Below are 16,600 nucleotides of genomic sequence, written 5' to 3'. Positions count from 1 at the left end.
TGACTAATTGAGCTACAATCAACGCAGTTCTTACAGAATAACATCAAATTAAAAAAATACAATCAAGAATCCTTCCAAATAAGCAGCTATTATTTTATAATGCCTTTAAGTGTTCAATTCCTTATGGATTAGGTAAGTAGAAAATATTCTGGGTTTTGGGTTTTGGGTTTTTTTGTAGGTAGGTGGGTTTTTGTTCTTGTTGTTTTGGGGGGTTTGGTGGGGTATTTTTGTTTGTGGGGTGTTTTCCCCACTGTAGTGGTACATCACAAGGCTGGGTTTTACAAAACTGCAGCTCTTCCTTTGGTCTAGGGAATTCCAAGGGAGAACATAAATAGTGCCAGCTTCCCTCTTCTGCTCTTACAACTTTGTTCATCCTAAGGGAAGGAAGAAGAGCACGAACCCATTGCCACACTTCAAAGTTGTTTTTAAACCCTCCATTAGCTGGTGTCCGGGGCAGGGCCTCGTTGGTGACTGGCACTCATTTTCCGTGCCATAAATCACGAAAAAGCAGGCAGTTAAATATTGTTTTCATTTTTTTATTCACAATGCTATTAGCAAATAGGAATGTACAAACTTGCCTCTGAATAGCCAAGTTATGTAACTGTACCAATGTAAAACCATGCACTGTCTTATATATGTTGCATTAAATACTTGTGACCCTGTATTTCACCTCAGAATATTTAAAAATTAGCATGGAACAAGGCGTAGAATAACAAATTAGATGACTACAAGAGAACAAAACCTCTAAAGCACTTCAGTGAAACAGAACTGTGTAGGTTTCTCAGTTTAACTCTGGGGTTTCCCATTCAGCTCTGTGCTGTGTCCACGTGCATTCCTTCCTGAAGGAGGCCTGAGGCTTCTACCATGGGTCTCCCAGAATGTACTCATGAAAAATAAGGAATATTACATTTTCAGCAGCATAAAGTATCTCAAATCTATAGAATTCAGCGGTTATTGACCAATCTGAATCTATTCAATATTTCTTATATCAGTATTAATGTTGTCTTGATTTGATTCTGGTAAAATTAAAAAAAAATCTCACACTGGCAAACACATAGACAGTATTCAAGGCACTTATAATCAGGGATTTTACCAGTTTTTACTGTAGAAATTTGATAAGTATGATTTTAATACTTTAGTTAAAATACTTTCACTTGCTGATACTAATACATAAAATGAACAAGGTACTCTACAAAAATAAAAGGTATGAGACCCTCATGTAAAGCCAGGAAAATATACTATTATAGAATTCCAATGAGAATAATTACATATAGTTAATATATATTTTTTTAAAATATTCCCCGAATTGCACTGTGAATTGTAGCCATTTCTGCACATCATGCCCTAGTCCCTGTGCTCAGGAGGCAGCAGTCTCCTGTCTGTAAGCTGAGCTACATGCTCGGATAGTTCTTTTGGTTTATAATAAATCAGTATTTCCCTAGACTGCATGTGAGTGGAATATGCTAGCAATAGCACAAATAATAAATATCATAAAAATAGAAGTGACACTTGCTTAAGGGGTCTTTCACTTGATCATAAATACACCAGCACGCAAGCTGCTATTTTTTTCTCTTGCACGTGATCCCCGAGGCTGAGCCCGAGGTGCCACTGCTGGGAGAGCCAAGGGATACCCACAAGGACTCCTCTGAGAACACAAGGTGAGCATGGAACCATCAACAGGTCCCATTACTAGCTTATCTTTGACCCATTGCCAAAATAAATACAACAAATTATATTTCAAGTGTCCTATAACAGAATTAAAGACATTGTAATATACAACAGTATAATGTGAAACACAACGAGAAACCTTAACAACATATAAAGGACACTTAGGAAAAAATAATTCCCGAAAGCATTCCTCTGAAGAATCACACAGAGGTTTAAGAATTGAACAGCCATCTCAAAGGTGCTGACAGTGACCTGAAAGGCTGGGCTCACGTGGTGTCAGCTGTGTGCAGGAGACGCTCCGAGAGCACAGGAACGTGGCTGAAGTCATTTACCTGCCGCTGTGTACAGCATGTCTGAGACCTTGCAGAAGAATCTCCCTCTCTGGTAATGCAGTGTTCTGAGCACTAAGATCAGATGGAATAGGAGAGATTCATTGGAAAACTTCCCCCGTGGCTCTGAGGATTCCTCTTTGCAGGGGGATAATGACATAGGGCGTTGCTTCCTGGCTGCTGGTCAGTGCGTGCTCTGTGACTCCTGGGACTGTGGCTTAATGAGACAAACATTATCTGGAGATGTTTTCTGAAACACTGCAAAAGGATTGTAAACTATCTTGGCACTTGTTTGCCATTCCTTTTCACGTTTCAGATGAAAAGGCAGAAGGAATTTCTGTGTACAGAGTGGCACTGTTCTTTAATCTGCTTTAGAACAAGTATTTCCTGCTGCTTCTCTGTGTGATCACTTTTGTTTCCTTCACTCAGGGCTGATGTTTCTGATCCAAATCTGCTTAATCTTACATTAAAAGCATATTTTTACCATCTTTCTAATGAAGAGACAGTCCTTATTTCTTCTTCTAAACTGGCCACTGCTAATAAATCCAGCCAATTTACGATTCAAAAAGTTCAGAACTGTTTAACTTGTCTTCTTCATACAGCCTAATGTTTTCCATGAGCTTCTTTTTTGGATCATTTATCTGTATTTTCCAAGATGTCTCTCTGGCTACGGCTGAAAAACAAAATGCCCAAATATTGAGGAAAAAAAATTCCATCTGTTGTCTAAGGAATAGGTGATAACTCTAAAATAAAAAAAAAGACAACCAACCAAACTAGCTTAGGAAAAATATCTGATAGAAACTCACAAAACATTATGTAGATTTACTAGTAAATTCATAATCAAGGAGAAAAGATGAAACGTTTAGAAGTAGGAAGAAGAACCTAAGCAATACTGGAGAAGAAAGTAATTTGTCCCTGCTCTCACACCATCAGGGCACCTTTACCTTGTGAAGCACAGGAGGAGTCCAGGCTGCCCTGGGCACAGGTGCCCTGTGCAGCAGCTGTTGTCTCTGGGCCGCCGCCGCCTCTGGCACACGCCGCGTTCCTCTCCTGCAGCCCGTTGGTAGATTTCTCCTGCTTGACCCTGTCACCAGAGCCTGACTCTGAAGTGGTACAGCTGTGGCTGGATAGCTCCTTCGTGGGTTTTTCTGTCGGGTTCCATATGAAACTGCTGGACTCATCTGACTCACAGGGGACCCGTGACGTGTGTCCGCAGTAGGGCTCGGGTGCCGCGGCTCCCATGGAAGGGGCGCAGGGGCTGGAGCTGGACAGGGTCACTGCCTGGGCACTCTCCTCTTTATTCCCCACTGCAGAAGGCACATCCATGCTCAGACTGGCAGTCTCATCGTCAGTTTCTTCTGGAGTGTTCATGGAGAAGCCGGAAGTGCTGCTTCCACAGATGTAATGCTCTTTTAATTTATTTTCAGCCATTTCCATAACTTCAAGCACCTGTTTTTAACAACCATATCTGTGAATGCATACACATACTCTCCTACATCAACACTCCCAAAGATAAGTAAGGCATGAATGCTGTTATCTCCTCGATGACAAGGAGACTGAAATGTTGCTCGTGTATTAATAATATTACCTCTGCTATGTTAGAACTCTTCTTTCTCAGGCAAAGGCAGATGGCTGAGGCAAAATCAACTGCAACCTCTTCTGGCAAGTGTCCTGCTTTCCTGTCTAGGTATTTGCAGCAGATTTCATTGGCAGCCAGCTTTTCCAAAGTTTTTACTTTGGAGTGTGAGCTTTCTTTCGCTGTTTGAATTTCATCAGCAATCATATCTTTCTGTTCAAAGGAAGGAGATGCGTTAGTGAAGGCAAAATTAACACAAGCATTTATTTCAGCCTCAGTCTCTGAGTATTGCCATGTTTGTCATTAGTGCTCCTCAATGGCAGCTTCACAGACTGAAAAGGTTTAAGAATCTCCATTCATGGAACTGACAGAAATGTTTGTTCTCACTGGAGAGAAAAGGGCAGAGGCTTTCTCTGCATGTGTCCAATGTCAAATTCCCTAAAGCAGGCCCAGCTCTTCTCGGCTCGTGCCCCTTTACAGACAGGGATGAAAAAGAGCCAACTCTTGTAGAGCAGCATTCTTGCACAGGCCTTTCTAATGTGTTAAAGAAATCAAAGATGTAGAATCTTTGATTTTCTGAACCCCTTTGAACGTTGCTGAATTGCTTGGAAATATTAAGTGATAGAACTGTTGTTCTCCCTTCCAAGGCTTCAGCCAGATGGGAAATCAGGAGCACATCCCACAGAAGGAATGCAGGTGGAGGCTGCTCTTTGCAGATAGTGTCAATGGATTCAGTGAGCCTGGCTGGCCTGGTTGCTTGTGAAAGTAGAATGTGTACCTGTAACCTCAGCTTGGGAAACATGCCAGGTTATCAATCCCAGGCAGGAGTGCAGGACACAAACACCCAATAAACATGATGAGGAGCATCTGCAGTTCTCACCTAGCCAGGTTTCCCCACTCAGTGTGGCTCAGACCACCTCTTGCTGGCACACAGAAAAGGTGCAGGAGCATTTCGGCACAAGGTCTTGTCTCTCCAATAAACACAGATTTATTCTGGAGTCTCTCCTAATACAATCAGGCCAGCACTCAGGAGTGTGCTGTGTGAAATGGGAATATCTGTTTGCCTCTGTCTAAAGGCAGGCAGGCTACTGACATTAACAGAGCCTGGAAATGGCTCCTAAACATCCCTTCTTCAGGACATGGTACAGCAGATGGCAAATATCAAACTGTATTGAAACAAAATTAAGACAGCAACCCCATTCACTTGTTCCTGCTGCTTCTTACCAGATAAATGGGGTGTCTGCTTTCATCCAGCGCCTTCAGCCCCGACAGTACCTCTGCTAAGACCTAGAAAGTGTATTTGAAAGATAAAACAGTTTGTTCAGAATGAATTACAATTTTAAAAACTAGTTTTGAAACTAAAGTAATATTGAACTGCCAAGGCATTCTATTTTTACTTCAGATAGCTTAACAATGCCAGCTCTGGGCATTCATGAGACTTTAGATCTACCTCCAGAGCCAAGTCCAGATTTTATAGTCAGGTACAATAGATGCTGCTGATACAAAGGATGAGAAGAAAGTCAAGCTAAATGTAGATTAGAAATCTCACTGAACAGAGTAACTTCTTATTTAAATGAAGCACCTGGAGACAGGTGACATCACAGACTATCAATTATTTTTGTTGAAATTCCAGATTACAGGTGGTTGTAGCAGCTCATGGCAATTCTGCAAGAATTCTGAGAACTTTTTATAAACAATCAGCACTAATATTCTCTTTTTGCAAAAAGAAACACTTGTCTGTTGTTCAAAAGATTCACCTCACTTTGCCACAAACTGAAGTATATTTGGAGTGTGAACACAGTTAAAAACAGGATTTCAACACGTTCTAGAGCCAGTAGTTACGAGATAAAGTTGCCAGAAAAACAATGACATGAAGGCACTTGTTCTTATATCCAATTTCCTGTCTCAAGGCACCGAAGAATGCAATAGAGCATGGAAAAAGGAACCATACCACACCACAGCTGAATATATCCACTTTTTCTGTTAACTTCCCATGTCTGATAAAATCTTCTGGCAGGTAAGTAAGAGAAGCTTGCAAGACTTTGGTTTTCATCACAGCATATTCTGATTTTTTATCAGCAGAATGCAATCGCAGGCCAGAATGTCCAAGCTTTGGTGTAAAGTTTTCATCCAACAAGACATTTGAGCTGTGATAAGGACAGACAAATAACAGTATTGGTCAAGTCATTACTTTAACTTGAGGCAAAGAATTAGTTTTACACTTTTGAAGTTAAGCACTGAAAGTGTCCAGCATTTTGCCTGCTGCGTAGGAGTGGAGGGACAGAGAATGGTAGAAAGGAAGAAGGGAAAGAACAAGCACTCAAGAAATTACTTCAAAAGAATATACTTCCATCACTTTAGGAAGGAGAGACAGGTTAAACAAATCAGTATAAAGGCCCTACAGAACAAGAGACAGCAGAAAATACTGCATACGGATATCCAAATTGCATGAGTTTTAGTCATTACTATTAAAGAAATCCTGGAATTATCAAGTGACCAAGGAAGTGCTGACATGCCAAACCCCTCACCTTTTGATATTCCCATGAAGAATTCCAAAATTATGTAAATACTCCACAGCTCGGATGACTCCTACAGAAATGCTAATTCGCATCTCCCAGGTCAGTGGAGCATAATCATCCTGCAAGGAAGGGAGAAAAAGAAATCTTTATTTTATAGAATAAAACACTGTAAGACATTGGTAGTTTTGAAAACCAAAGGTTTAGTCTTGAGTCCCAATCAAAACTCCAGGAGAGAGCTGCAGCCTTTCTGGTGCTTGCAGTCAAGGTGTTTGGGCACCCTTTTTTTCTGGCTGTTTCTCAAAATCCAAAGAGATGAGATTGGCTTTCAGGCAAGAGCAGGGCAGGACTCGCAATCACAGGCAGATCACAGACCCAGATCGTTGCTTACGTGGCACTGGAGCTTGTTTTGCAGGGAGCCATTGCACAGGTAGGGGTATATCAGACAGTGCAATCCAGTTTCCACTGAGAAGCCCAGCAGCTGCAGAATGTTGATGTGACAGCACCTGCAGGCTCAGATCGCAATGATTTACAAATGAAATGTGAGCAACACAGAAAAATACATCCCTGAGCTGGGCTAAGTTCCTAAATGCAATGTAGCTGCAACGGTGTGCTGCAGCTGGGAGCACAGCTGGGAGCACAGCTGGGAGCACAGCTGGGAGCACAGCTGGGCCCCTGGCAGGATGGCAGAGCCGTGACTGAGCAGGAGCCCAGGGCAGCACAGCCCTGTCGCAAGCAGACAGCAGGGGCATGGAGGAGCCACCATGCCCTCCCCACCCCAAGGGCTGCAGAGAGGCTGTGCCAGCGCAGCCAGGGCTGGCAGCAGCCCCAGGGGCCAGGCTGCTCACCCAGAGCTCCTGCGAGGCAGTGCCCCAGCCCTCAGCCCAGCACAGAGCCCACAGACAGACCCCCAGGGCTGACTGAACACCCGCCAGGACCAGGACAGGCACCGCTGCCCCTGCAAGACAGCCACTCACCGAAAGCAAATCTGCACTTCCGTGTGGAAGAACCTCTGGGTGGAATCTGGGTTTGTGCATTCCAGCTGAAAAGTGAGAACATGGAAGATGTCAGTCCTAACTAACAAGGTTCTGCATTTATACAGATCTGTGTCTCTTGCTGATGAGCTACTGCAGGAAACAGGCTAGTACCACTGATGGCAATGTTGAGTCAAAGGAGACAATTAATTGAGAATTAGAAAAAATACCACTGTAAAGACACCCCTGATGCAATCATCAGTGCAGGCTACTCCCATGGATAGAGTTAAATATCCATCACGTGTGTTTGCTGGATCTAGGTTTACTTATTTACATAATTTCCTTTTTATCTCTCCTCTTGTGTAGCCATTCCAGTTCCTTGCCCACACAAAATTAAACAATGACTGCTAATGGTTAAGAGATGCTAATAACGTTCCTTTCCAGAAAAAGGTGCAGTACTTGCCTCTTTCAGTCTTTTGATGACATACAGTACGTTGTTCCTCTGACCTTTGTAGACATCTGCAAAAGTACCTTCACAGATTCTGTTCTTGTCACTGAAACCGTTCGTGGCATCAGCAACTTCCCTCTGGGCCCACAGGAGACTCCCACTGGGGAGATCAGCCATTGTCTCCTGCCGAGGAGTAGAAGAGCTGCAAGGCTACACATTTGTAGAAGAAACAAGTTTATCTATCTCATGAAAAACTGCGTGCTTTTTCCTTCTTTCATGTGTCATATTTTCTTTTCCATGATTTAAGCAATCACTGTGATTGCTGAATGAAATGGAAAGGTACTGTGCAATCACTCCTTAGGGTGTAGATAACACATAATGTTGTTATGATGTAAAAATTTTGCATTGTAGAAGCGACTTGAAATCAGTTACCAATTTGCATTTCCACCTTTCCCAAAAAAGAGACTTAGTTTTGTTTAAAAGTCCACATATTTATGTGATATTAGCTTAAGCTACAAAAAATAGTAATCTTTATGGCTGAGAGACAGTAGGATAAGAAAGTGGTGTCCCTCATAATGTATTTATGCTCTGGTAGGAACTTCACATTTACTTCTGGAGCACCTGGCATCGGTTTCACAATAATTTTTTGCTTCCAGTGTGGCAAGTCCTAATACCAATTGTAATTAAGAGTTCCACTGTAGCCTAATCATGCAAGTTTCACAACCTTAATCTGCACAGGACTTGAGGAAACAAAGCACTAACTCTTTCTCAAGAAACCCTGAAACTACTGTGCTCTTTGAGGCAATCTGCTCTGCTGGCTGGTACTCCTGAACCATGGTACTGTGGAAGGGTTTAAGGCCTCAAACAAAATAAACCACAGAAAGCAGGCCAAGAACAACCTTGATGGCAGCAGTGTGCCCACAGATCTGGGAAACACCCTGAGGACAGGACAGGTCTAACTAGACAGTCTGAAAGACAGGAGAGCTGTGGGGAGGCAGGAACAGGAAATGTGTGCTGAAATCATTAGGAACATGAGGAAAACCTTATCCACAGAAATGGTTAAGCACTGGAACAGAGGCTCAGAGAGGTGATGAACCTCCATAGGTTTTCAGCTGTCAGCTACACAAGGCTCTGGATAGCAACACTTAAATTCAATAGAAGCCTGGTTTTGAGCAGAAACCACATTTTAAGTATAAAATGAAACCAAAAGATGTATGCAGTTCTGACTGGTCAGTGGTATCTACTGCCCTAACCTGTGGTCACACCAGAAATGCTAAGTTCTCTGTAAAATCTACACTGGAGAGCTCTTCAAACTCAGCTGTTATTTGTGGGCATGTTAGCCCTTCCAAGCTATGCAGTATGCAATACTGTACATTTTTCCCTCACTGGTCCTTCACTGGCAAAAAGAGATGTAAACCATAAGCAATGGTTTACAAGTCCAGTTGAAGCATTAGGACTGTATTCAGTCCAAACCCACTGTAATTGAGTCCCACATTTTCACCAGGCTTTTTGTACAAGTAGAGGGATAAACTGTTAACTAAAAAAACACAGGATGTCATAAAAGCAATTTTCCTTCTTATAGTCAAAGAGTACTAAGGGGATTTACCTTTACACTTGATGAGACAGGAGGACTGGACTGCAGGGAATTCAAAAGGTCTCTTGGGGGAGGTGGTGGAGCAGGGAGGGAATACAAGGCTCCTTCAGAAACGGCGCCTGAAACTGAAATAACAGCATTGAAAATACACCTTTTATTTTTATAACACCACAGCCTGTGACTAACTATAAAGGTCTGGGAATCATGAAGGTCTGGGGTATTTTGTTGAAGTTCCTGACCAGGGATAATCTCTGACAAGCTGTGGAATGCTGTGCAAAGACAGGGAGCTCTCTGTGTCTGTGCTATTGCAGGTGTTCTACCTTCTCTCTCCTTCCCTCTCCCATGCAGAGGGGCTGCTGACCCCTGCCTGGTTCCCTGCTGGCCTAGATTTATTGTGCACAGAGAGAGGAACACGGGGCAGGAAATGCATGCACTGGTCTGGTCTTAGCAGGGAGTCAGGATGGGAGCACGGTGGTCGGACACCTGGCATCCTGAGATCCCAGGGGACAGACACAGCCAGCATCTCTCAAGGCCAAAGGAGCTACAGGAAGGAGGACCAGGAAGCAGTGTGCTAAAGTCAGGAATAAACAGGATACAGCAGTGCAAGGAAAACGGCAAACACTGCAGTGTGACCCCTGTGGAGCTCAGTGTAGTCACTGCCGATCCTGATCGCGAACACGCGGCAGCCTTGGCCGTGCAGTCACTTCATGTGAGAGCAAATTCAGAGGCTGCGACTGTACTTACTGCCTGCTGAGTCTGGTGATGGCAACACGCTTAACTCGCTTTCTTTCTCTCTCCTTCTCCCTTCTGTGAGAGGTATAGGTGTGATCTCCTGGCTGGGGGGCTCTACTGGCTCTTTTTTCTCAGGGCTGGTAGTGTTAGAGGCAGATATCCCTTCAAAATAGAGCAAAGGAAAGATGAGGAAATACTTTCCTATACAAAACTATTTGCAATGAAGACTCATGCTTTTACTTATGGAACAGAAAGAAACAAACCAGAGACAATCTAGGAAAAACATAAAATTGGTCAAAGCTCAAGACTTACTGGTATCTAAGGGAAAATTAAAGGCTGAATTATCATTTCATTACAACTCTAACAGATCCTGTGCTGTACACAGCTTGGCAAAATCTGAGAGTCAGGCCTGAAAAAGCAACTTGAAGTAAGATTGAAAGAACTACAAAGATGTTTTTGGTGTACAGGGACTGGAAAAACATGTATATCTGAGGGAGAATTATTCAAATGAGATTAGGCTACAGTTAGGATAGCAACAAAATAAAGTACAAAAGTTCAAGAAACTGTGATATAGGAGGCTGTCAGAAACTCCTGAAGAAGCATGTGAATTCTTATCTGTAAATACATTTAAAACTGAGGTTGAAAAGGAGCTTGAAAATGCCCTGTGTGTACTAGGGGTGATAAAAGGCCTTTCTCCTCCCTGAGAACAAATTTTCCTGGCTGTACCTCTAAACTTCTGTTTCTACCGGGCACCTTTTATCAGCAATACATTCAGCGTTTTCTTAAAAATCAAAATTAATGTTTTATTTTTACGTAAAAGAAAATGAGCCCAAGTATTATTACATGGGGTTTTTTGTCCTGTTGTTCTACCAGCTTTGTATCTTAAGCACAGTGGTGATCTCAGAATCAAACGGGCCAGACCTCTGTTTGCATCTGAAATCAGGTAACAGCTCTGTGTTGATTTGTACAAACAAAGCCCAGGGATTACCTGGAACAAGCAGGAAGCTGTGTGTTTGATGTGTGATCTGGGCTACTTGTATGAACCAAGAGTCAATGAATTGTGTAGAGAAGCCAAGCCCTGGCAGGTTCAGGCACTGAGGCTCAGGAGCAGCAGTACCTCAGGACCACTAATGGTAGAAATGGGCATGTTCTCTTTGGGGTTTGTATCCACTGTCTTTAATGCCACCTATGAATTCAGGTTTGAAACTAGGCCTGGAAATTAAAACTTGGAACACTCAGGTATGGTTTTTACTGTGCCAGAATGCTATGAAATCCCAAATTTACAGATTTTGGAAATTATTCATTGAGCAGTCTGCAGGCCTTTAGTTAAAACTAACAGTTGTTGGCATTTTCCTCCTGTAGTTTAACCTAGAAGTCTCAGAAGTTAGAATCTCTTCCCTCATTCAACCTACTTTTCAGGGTTTTTCATGACTTTTGCAACTTCCTGCACATCAGATAAACAGGGCAGCACTGCAGCTAAAGAAGTGACATAGAAAAAAATTATTATGGTCATTCAGAAGTGGGACTAGAGAGTGGAAGAAACTGTTGAACAGAGATAAAACTCTTTGGGAAGTAATCTTCCAATGAAACATCTCCCTGTGTGCTGTGTCTGATTCCTTTAAGTTGGAAGGAATGGAATTATGGTGATGTAAGGACCGCTATGCTTTCTAAAGTGCCCAACAGAACAAGCAAGGTATCAGCCCCAGAGGGATCACATGAATAAGTGTATTCAGAGAAAAAAGCAGAAATAGTAGGTAAAAACTTTAAAGACTGGTCTAAACCTCTGGAAATCACTTCTGCTTATGAGTAAGCACATAGTGAAATGCTCATAATGGGTTAATTCCAGAAAAATTAACCACTTCTGCATGGCAGAACCACAGAGTAATCCAGACTTCCTGCCACTTACATCAACATGACGTTTTGCTATGGACCTAAATATAAAAGACAACAGTAAGCAGCTTTTAAAAAAAACATAATTTCATTGTACTTTTGCAATTTGTTTCATTTGAATTGATCTGGGACAAAATTGATATTGATCATCAAGAATCGTAACTAAAAAGTGAGCACAGGATTTTTCTCTTCCATCCACTTTAAACCCCCTTTATCTAGTCTTCATGTTGCTTTACAGAGCCCAGAGTCAAAAACAAAGTCACCTGGTCACTCCTTCTGCAGCTACAATGTCACACAGGTCTGGTAAGTTTATCACAGCAGTTCAGTGGCTCAGTGAGCTCAAGGGAGGATGCCCATTTCTTGTCACAATCTCTCAGTATTTACTCTGCCTGCTCACCATCTAGCCCACAGATACCATTACAAACATCTCTGTTTACTTGCATCAGCCAAGTGCAATTTTGAGAAGCTGAGCTTTTCCTTCGGAATCCCAAAGTGTGCTCCTCCAGCCTGGAGGAATTTGATTGAGTTTTATTTTTAACATGGAAAAACACTCCGTTTTTGCAGCTTGTGGCAACTGAAGTGCAAAAAATCTCAGAAATATTTTTGAGAAAGCTCAAAAAAACAAGAAAAGGTAACTGACAGCAGCAGAAGGGAAACCCTGCGGTTCCTGTGCCAGCGGCACCTTGCGCAAGAGAGGGCAATACTGACGCACCACCGGGAGCAAACCAGGCAGAGCAGAGGGGATGGCGTTTCTCTGCAGGGATGATCATCGGTTTTGTCCGGGTTGTGCCTCTACTTTTCGTGGCCAATTGCTGGAAGCTGCTCTTGTATTGGAAGGCTGACTCTGCATTTCACATCACCAGAGAGGCCAACCATAGCTGGGTCTCATGTGAGCATCCTTAGCAGGGCTGTAACATGCTGCCTCCCAGGATGTGACCCAGTGCCACAGGACCCTCTGTGTAGCCTCTGTGTTCTGAAACCCTGTCTGATGCTTAAAAGACCCAGATCAGGTTTGGGCACAGCCTGTCTCCCTGGCACCTCTCTAAGGGTCCAAGATGGGCACTACGAAGGTGGGGTGATGAACTGGGGGGACCACTGAGTCCTCCCGTGTCACCTCTTCCCTCCTACCACCGATTTTACTTAGAGAGAAGAAAATCACAATCAGTGGAGATATTTTAGAATTTGAGGATGTGACTCCCAACAAAAAGTTTCTTCAGCTAGCAAGGGAGATGTCCTTGGGGGGGGCTGGATGCTGTGAGGAGCAGCAGAGACCTGCAGGAGAAAGGGGCAGCTACTCACAGTCCAGGATGACCTGAGCTGCTCGGTAGAGCTGCAGCCCTTGCAGCAGGTCCAGGAGCTGCTGCACTGTTGCCAGCCTCACTCCCCACCACCACATCAGCTCCCTTGTGATGCTGATCCCTGTCTTCTCCATGCACTTGATTTTCCGTAGCTCTGTCTGATCAGTGATCACATAGGAGGCTGGTGGGAGAGAACAGATATTGCTGGTAAAAAAATAGAAAAAACTAGCAGGGCAAGCAAGTAAACAAGTAAATTCACTTTTGCATTTGCACAGTTTTAAACGGAAGGATCACAATAAATGAGCTATGTGGGCATGAAGAAAATTCTGTTCTAAAGTAAGATATCCCTCTTCTTCCTTCTACTATTCTGGAAAAAATGTTGTTGTATCATAGATGCTCAAAAAAACCCCACAGTCACGCTTTTCAGCATATTTTCCCTGTAATCTTCTTTCTCCTTAATACTTTGTGTACCAAAGTAAGTTCAGATTAAACTCCTGGGGTGATTCTCCCAAATCAGGTGACAGCAGTCAGTGGTGTGGCTGCACTCCTGCCTGCATTCCTAAATCCCAGTGCTGTGGTGAGCCAAACAGTAGCTGAATCACCTGGGTGGTAGTTGAGTGCTGATAAAGCTATCAGGGAAACACGGGCATTTTTAGAAGCAGGAGATCCCGTGCCAAGGCTGACCCTACCATGCACATGCTGGTCACCCCCTGTGCTCTTCCCATCTCGCTTTCCCACACGAAACCCACCTCCCCTCACATCACTCCGCTCCATCCCACACACCCGCGGCCACAGCCCCGGGGCTGCAGTCTCAGAGGGGCTGTGCCTGAACCAGAGGGGTCCAGGGCTGCGCTGTGCGTGTGGAGACAAAGACTCCGAGTTCCCACCCCAGCTGGTTTCAGAAGGACGTCAGAAATACACTTTTATACATCTGAAAGTAGTGGAGATGGAGCCCACCCTACATCAAGAAGATTAACTGGGGTAAGAGCTTATTCAGCAGACAGGATGTCTTGAATGAAAATCATGTCAAATAAAGGAAGGTATGCACTAAGAAAAGATTCAGGTTAGAATTGTCTGGACTGGGATACAGACCAAAAAAAACACAAACCAAAAAACAACTCAGGGACTACATTTTCTGTACTTTTTGACTGAACATGGCCAGGACCGAGAAAAATAGGGACAGAAAGTATGAGTAGATAAATAAAGCATACATGAAGAGAAGGGAAATAATAAACCCCAGAACATCTCAGCAGATGTGAAGGATGTTGCGAAAACAGGCAGTGAGAAGTGGCAGGAGTTGCAGCGTGACTGGAGAGCGACGGGAAGGAGCCTGGCTGCCCGAAAGAAGCCAAGGGAACACGGAAATCTGGAATTCCGCGTTTGTTTGGAAAACAAACCCAGACTGGTGCCCGGGAATTCCCTGTGCCCAGGACGTGCTCTGCCGAGCGCTGGGAAGGGCTCGGCCGCGGGGTCCCCAAAGCGCTGCCGCCCCCGTTCCCCGCCGCCAGCCCCCGTGCCCTCACCGAACCGCATCCAGTCGTAGTCGCTCAGGCAGTCCATCTTGTGGCAGAAGTCCTCCAGCACCCAGGCGGGCATGCTGTGGATGTAGAGCGCCGGGGCCGAGCCCGGCCTGAGGGCGGGGGGCGGCTGCAGGGCCATGGCTCCGCGGCCCGCTCGGCCCCCTCAGCTCGGCCCCCTCAGCGGCGGCCGCGCATGCTGCGGGCCCGGGATCACCGCTCTCGGCCTCCTCTGCGAGCTACGGAGGCGGATTTTCTCCCCGAGCTTCCTCTTCCCCGAGGACCTGCCCTCCCGGCCCGTCCCAGCCCGGCTGCGGGGGCAGGGCCAGCGCCACCAGCGATCCCCGGCAGGTCCGACCGCAGCGCCGCTTCCTGCTCCGCCTGACGGCAGGGCGGCCCCAGGTGCAGGTCACATTTTCCTGCCCGGGGGTGGCTACTGCTCCAGCCTGGTTGCCAAAGGACGAGGTTCACGTGCCGGGGGCCAGAGATGGTTCCCCAGTGTAGCGCACAGGCCGTGTTTGCGCCGGGAGTGGAGCCCAGGGCACCGCCGGCGGCTCCTCCGCCCGAGCGGGTACAGGGGGTGTGAACAGCGATCCACCAGCAGATACAGCCACGACACAAAGAGCTCACCAGGGCTGAGAGAAACAGCCACGACACAAAGAGCTCACCAGGGCTGAGAGAGAAACAGCCACGACACAGAGATCTCACCAGGGCTGAGAGAGAAACAGCCACGACACAGAGATCTCACCAGGGCTGAGAGAGAAACAGCCACGACACAGAGATCTCACCAGGGCTGAGAGAGAAACAGCCACGACACAGAGATCTCACCAGGGCTGAGAGAGAAACAGCCACGACACAAAGATCTCACCAGGGCTGAGAGAGAAACAGCCTCCACCAGGAAGGGCACTAAAAGCGCCGGAGCTGACCCCACGCAGGGATCCTGCTCCCAGCGTTTTCCAGCACCCCAGCACACAGGAGCTCACTCATTAAGACGTGGTACTGCAGCAGATGCAGGGAGTGAGAAATAAAAAAACATCAGAAGTGGTCAGAGGGCCAGGTCTTGCTTGTCAAGGATTAGGTTTAAAGTATGTTCTTAAAGTTGGCAATTTTTCTAAAACTTTTTTTTGTATTTAACCTGCTTTTGATTACAATGTCTAATTAATTAATTAGCCAGTGTAATTGCTACAAATACTTCTGGCAAAACAATCTACCAGGAGAGCCTTCCTGCTGTACCTCTGTTACCAGAGCGCCCACAACACCCAACTGAAACAATCCCTCTTTCTGTTCCTGTTGCTTGTGTTCAGCCCTAGGTCTAAATTTAAATGAATTGAAATCAGTGCTGTAAGTTTTGAGAGTTTTTAATTTACTATTTCTTTGTACTCTGCATATACATAACAGTACAACTAACTCCTGTTTTCAGTATCAAACCTTCAAACTTTGGCAGTCCTTTATACTTCTGGCCTGAGAAATCATGAACCTCTCAAATACCATTGAAGTAACAATGAATCTCTTAGCCCCCCAGTAGCAAGGATAAGTGGATATTAATAGAGCTCTAAAGTCAAAAGACAGAAAAAAAAAACTAAACAAAAATATCCAAAGTGTATTATTATTTAAAATATGACAACTCAAAGACTGCCTTGAGATGAGCTATTTTAGCAGTAGTATACCAGTTCAACAGGAATAGTTGCATTTATGGGGTTTTTCCCTCCCTTTTCCCTGCTCACTGTCCCTCTGACACATACCTAAATTCTGTCATGGGAAGATGACCAGAGCATCTCTGGAAGTGATGTAAGATGAGACTGAAATTGTGTTGCAAGGAACTGGACAAAAGCAGGAAGAAAAGACACTTCTTCCCCTTGGGCACTGGAAAAACTTGTGAAACCTTTTAGACTATTTGCCTCAGGGGAAAATGAGGGGAAAGAACACATCCAATTCCATGTCTGGCTTCAGTTCTGCTCCCAACATTACATGTAATGCAGGGTCTTACAGGGAAGCTGGAACTGACTTTCCAATCTGAACAATCTTGTATATTCATGCAGTTCAGCCTTCCCTTTCCAA

General features: G+C 44.7%; 1 protein-coding gene across 3 annotated transcripts; it reads right to left on the bottom strand.

Moving 5' to 3' along the window:
• Positions 1 to 2,011: 2,011 nt before the first annotated feature.
• Positions 2,012 to 14,701, bottom strand: LOC114067681 (interleukin-1 receptor-associated kinase-like 2). 3 transcript variants are annotated; one of them, XM_027903274.1, is made up of 13 exons: positions 14,549 to 14,701; positions 13,027 to 13,206; positions 9,850 to 9,999; positions 9,118 to 9,230; positions 7,527 to 7,721; positions 7,067 to 7,131; positions 6,481 to 6,595; positions 6,102 to 6,211; positions 5,525 to 5,720; positions 4,798 to 4,860; positions 3,586 to 3,786; positions 2,942 to 3,446; positions 2,012 to 2,670 (listed from the first exon to the last, which is right to left on the bottom strand). In XM_027903274.1, exons 1-13 carry the CDS (start codon positions 14,682 to 14,684, stop codon positions 2,552 to 2,554), a joined length of 2,148 nt encoding a protein of 715 aa, XP_027759075.1. In that variant the 5' UTR covers positions 14,685 to 14,701; the 3' UTR covers positions 2,012 to 2,551. The 3 variants fall into 3 exon arrangements, with proteins under 3 accessions (XP_027759075.1, XP_027759076.1, XP_027759077.1); XM_027903275.1 differs by having other exon boundaries at positions 7,527 to 7,697; XM_027903276.1 differs by having other exon boundaries at positions 7,527 to 7,694.
• Positions 14,702 to 16,600: the final 1,899 nt, after the last annotated feature.

Source organism: Empidonax traillii, unplaced genomic scaffold (assembly GCF_003031625.1).
Source record: "Empidonax traillii isolate 1590-97213 ecotype Southwest subspecies unplaced genomic scaffold, ASM303162v1 scaffold956:size363975, whole genome shotgun sequence".
In the NCBI taxonomy this organism is placed as follows: Eukaryota; Metazoa; Chordata; class Aves; order Passeriformes; family Tyrannidae; genus Empidonax; species Empidonax traillii.
This window is presented reverse-complemented; position numbering and strand designations above follow the sequence as displayed.

Excerpts from the sequence above, each read along its gene's own strand:
- LOC114067681 (XM_027903274.1), bottom strand. The coding sequence starts at position 14,684 with ATGGCCCTGCAGCCGCCCCCCGCCCTCAGGCCGGGCTCGGCCCCGGCG. Across the intron at positions 7,722-9,117 it reads CTGTCTCATCAAGTGTAAAG|CCTTGCAGCTCTTCTACTCC; the intron begins GTAAATCCCCTT and ends ACAAATGTGTAG. Across the intron at positions 6,212-6,480 it reads AAAACAAGCTCCAGTGCCAC|GATGATTATGCTCCACTGAC; the intron begins GTAAGCAACGAT and ends CCTTCCTTGCAG.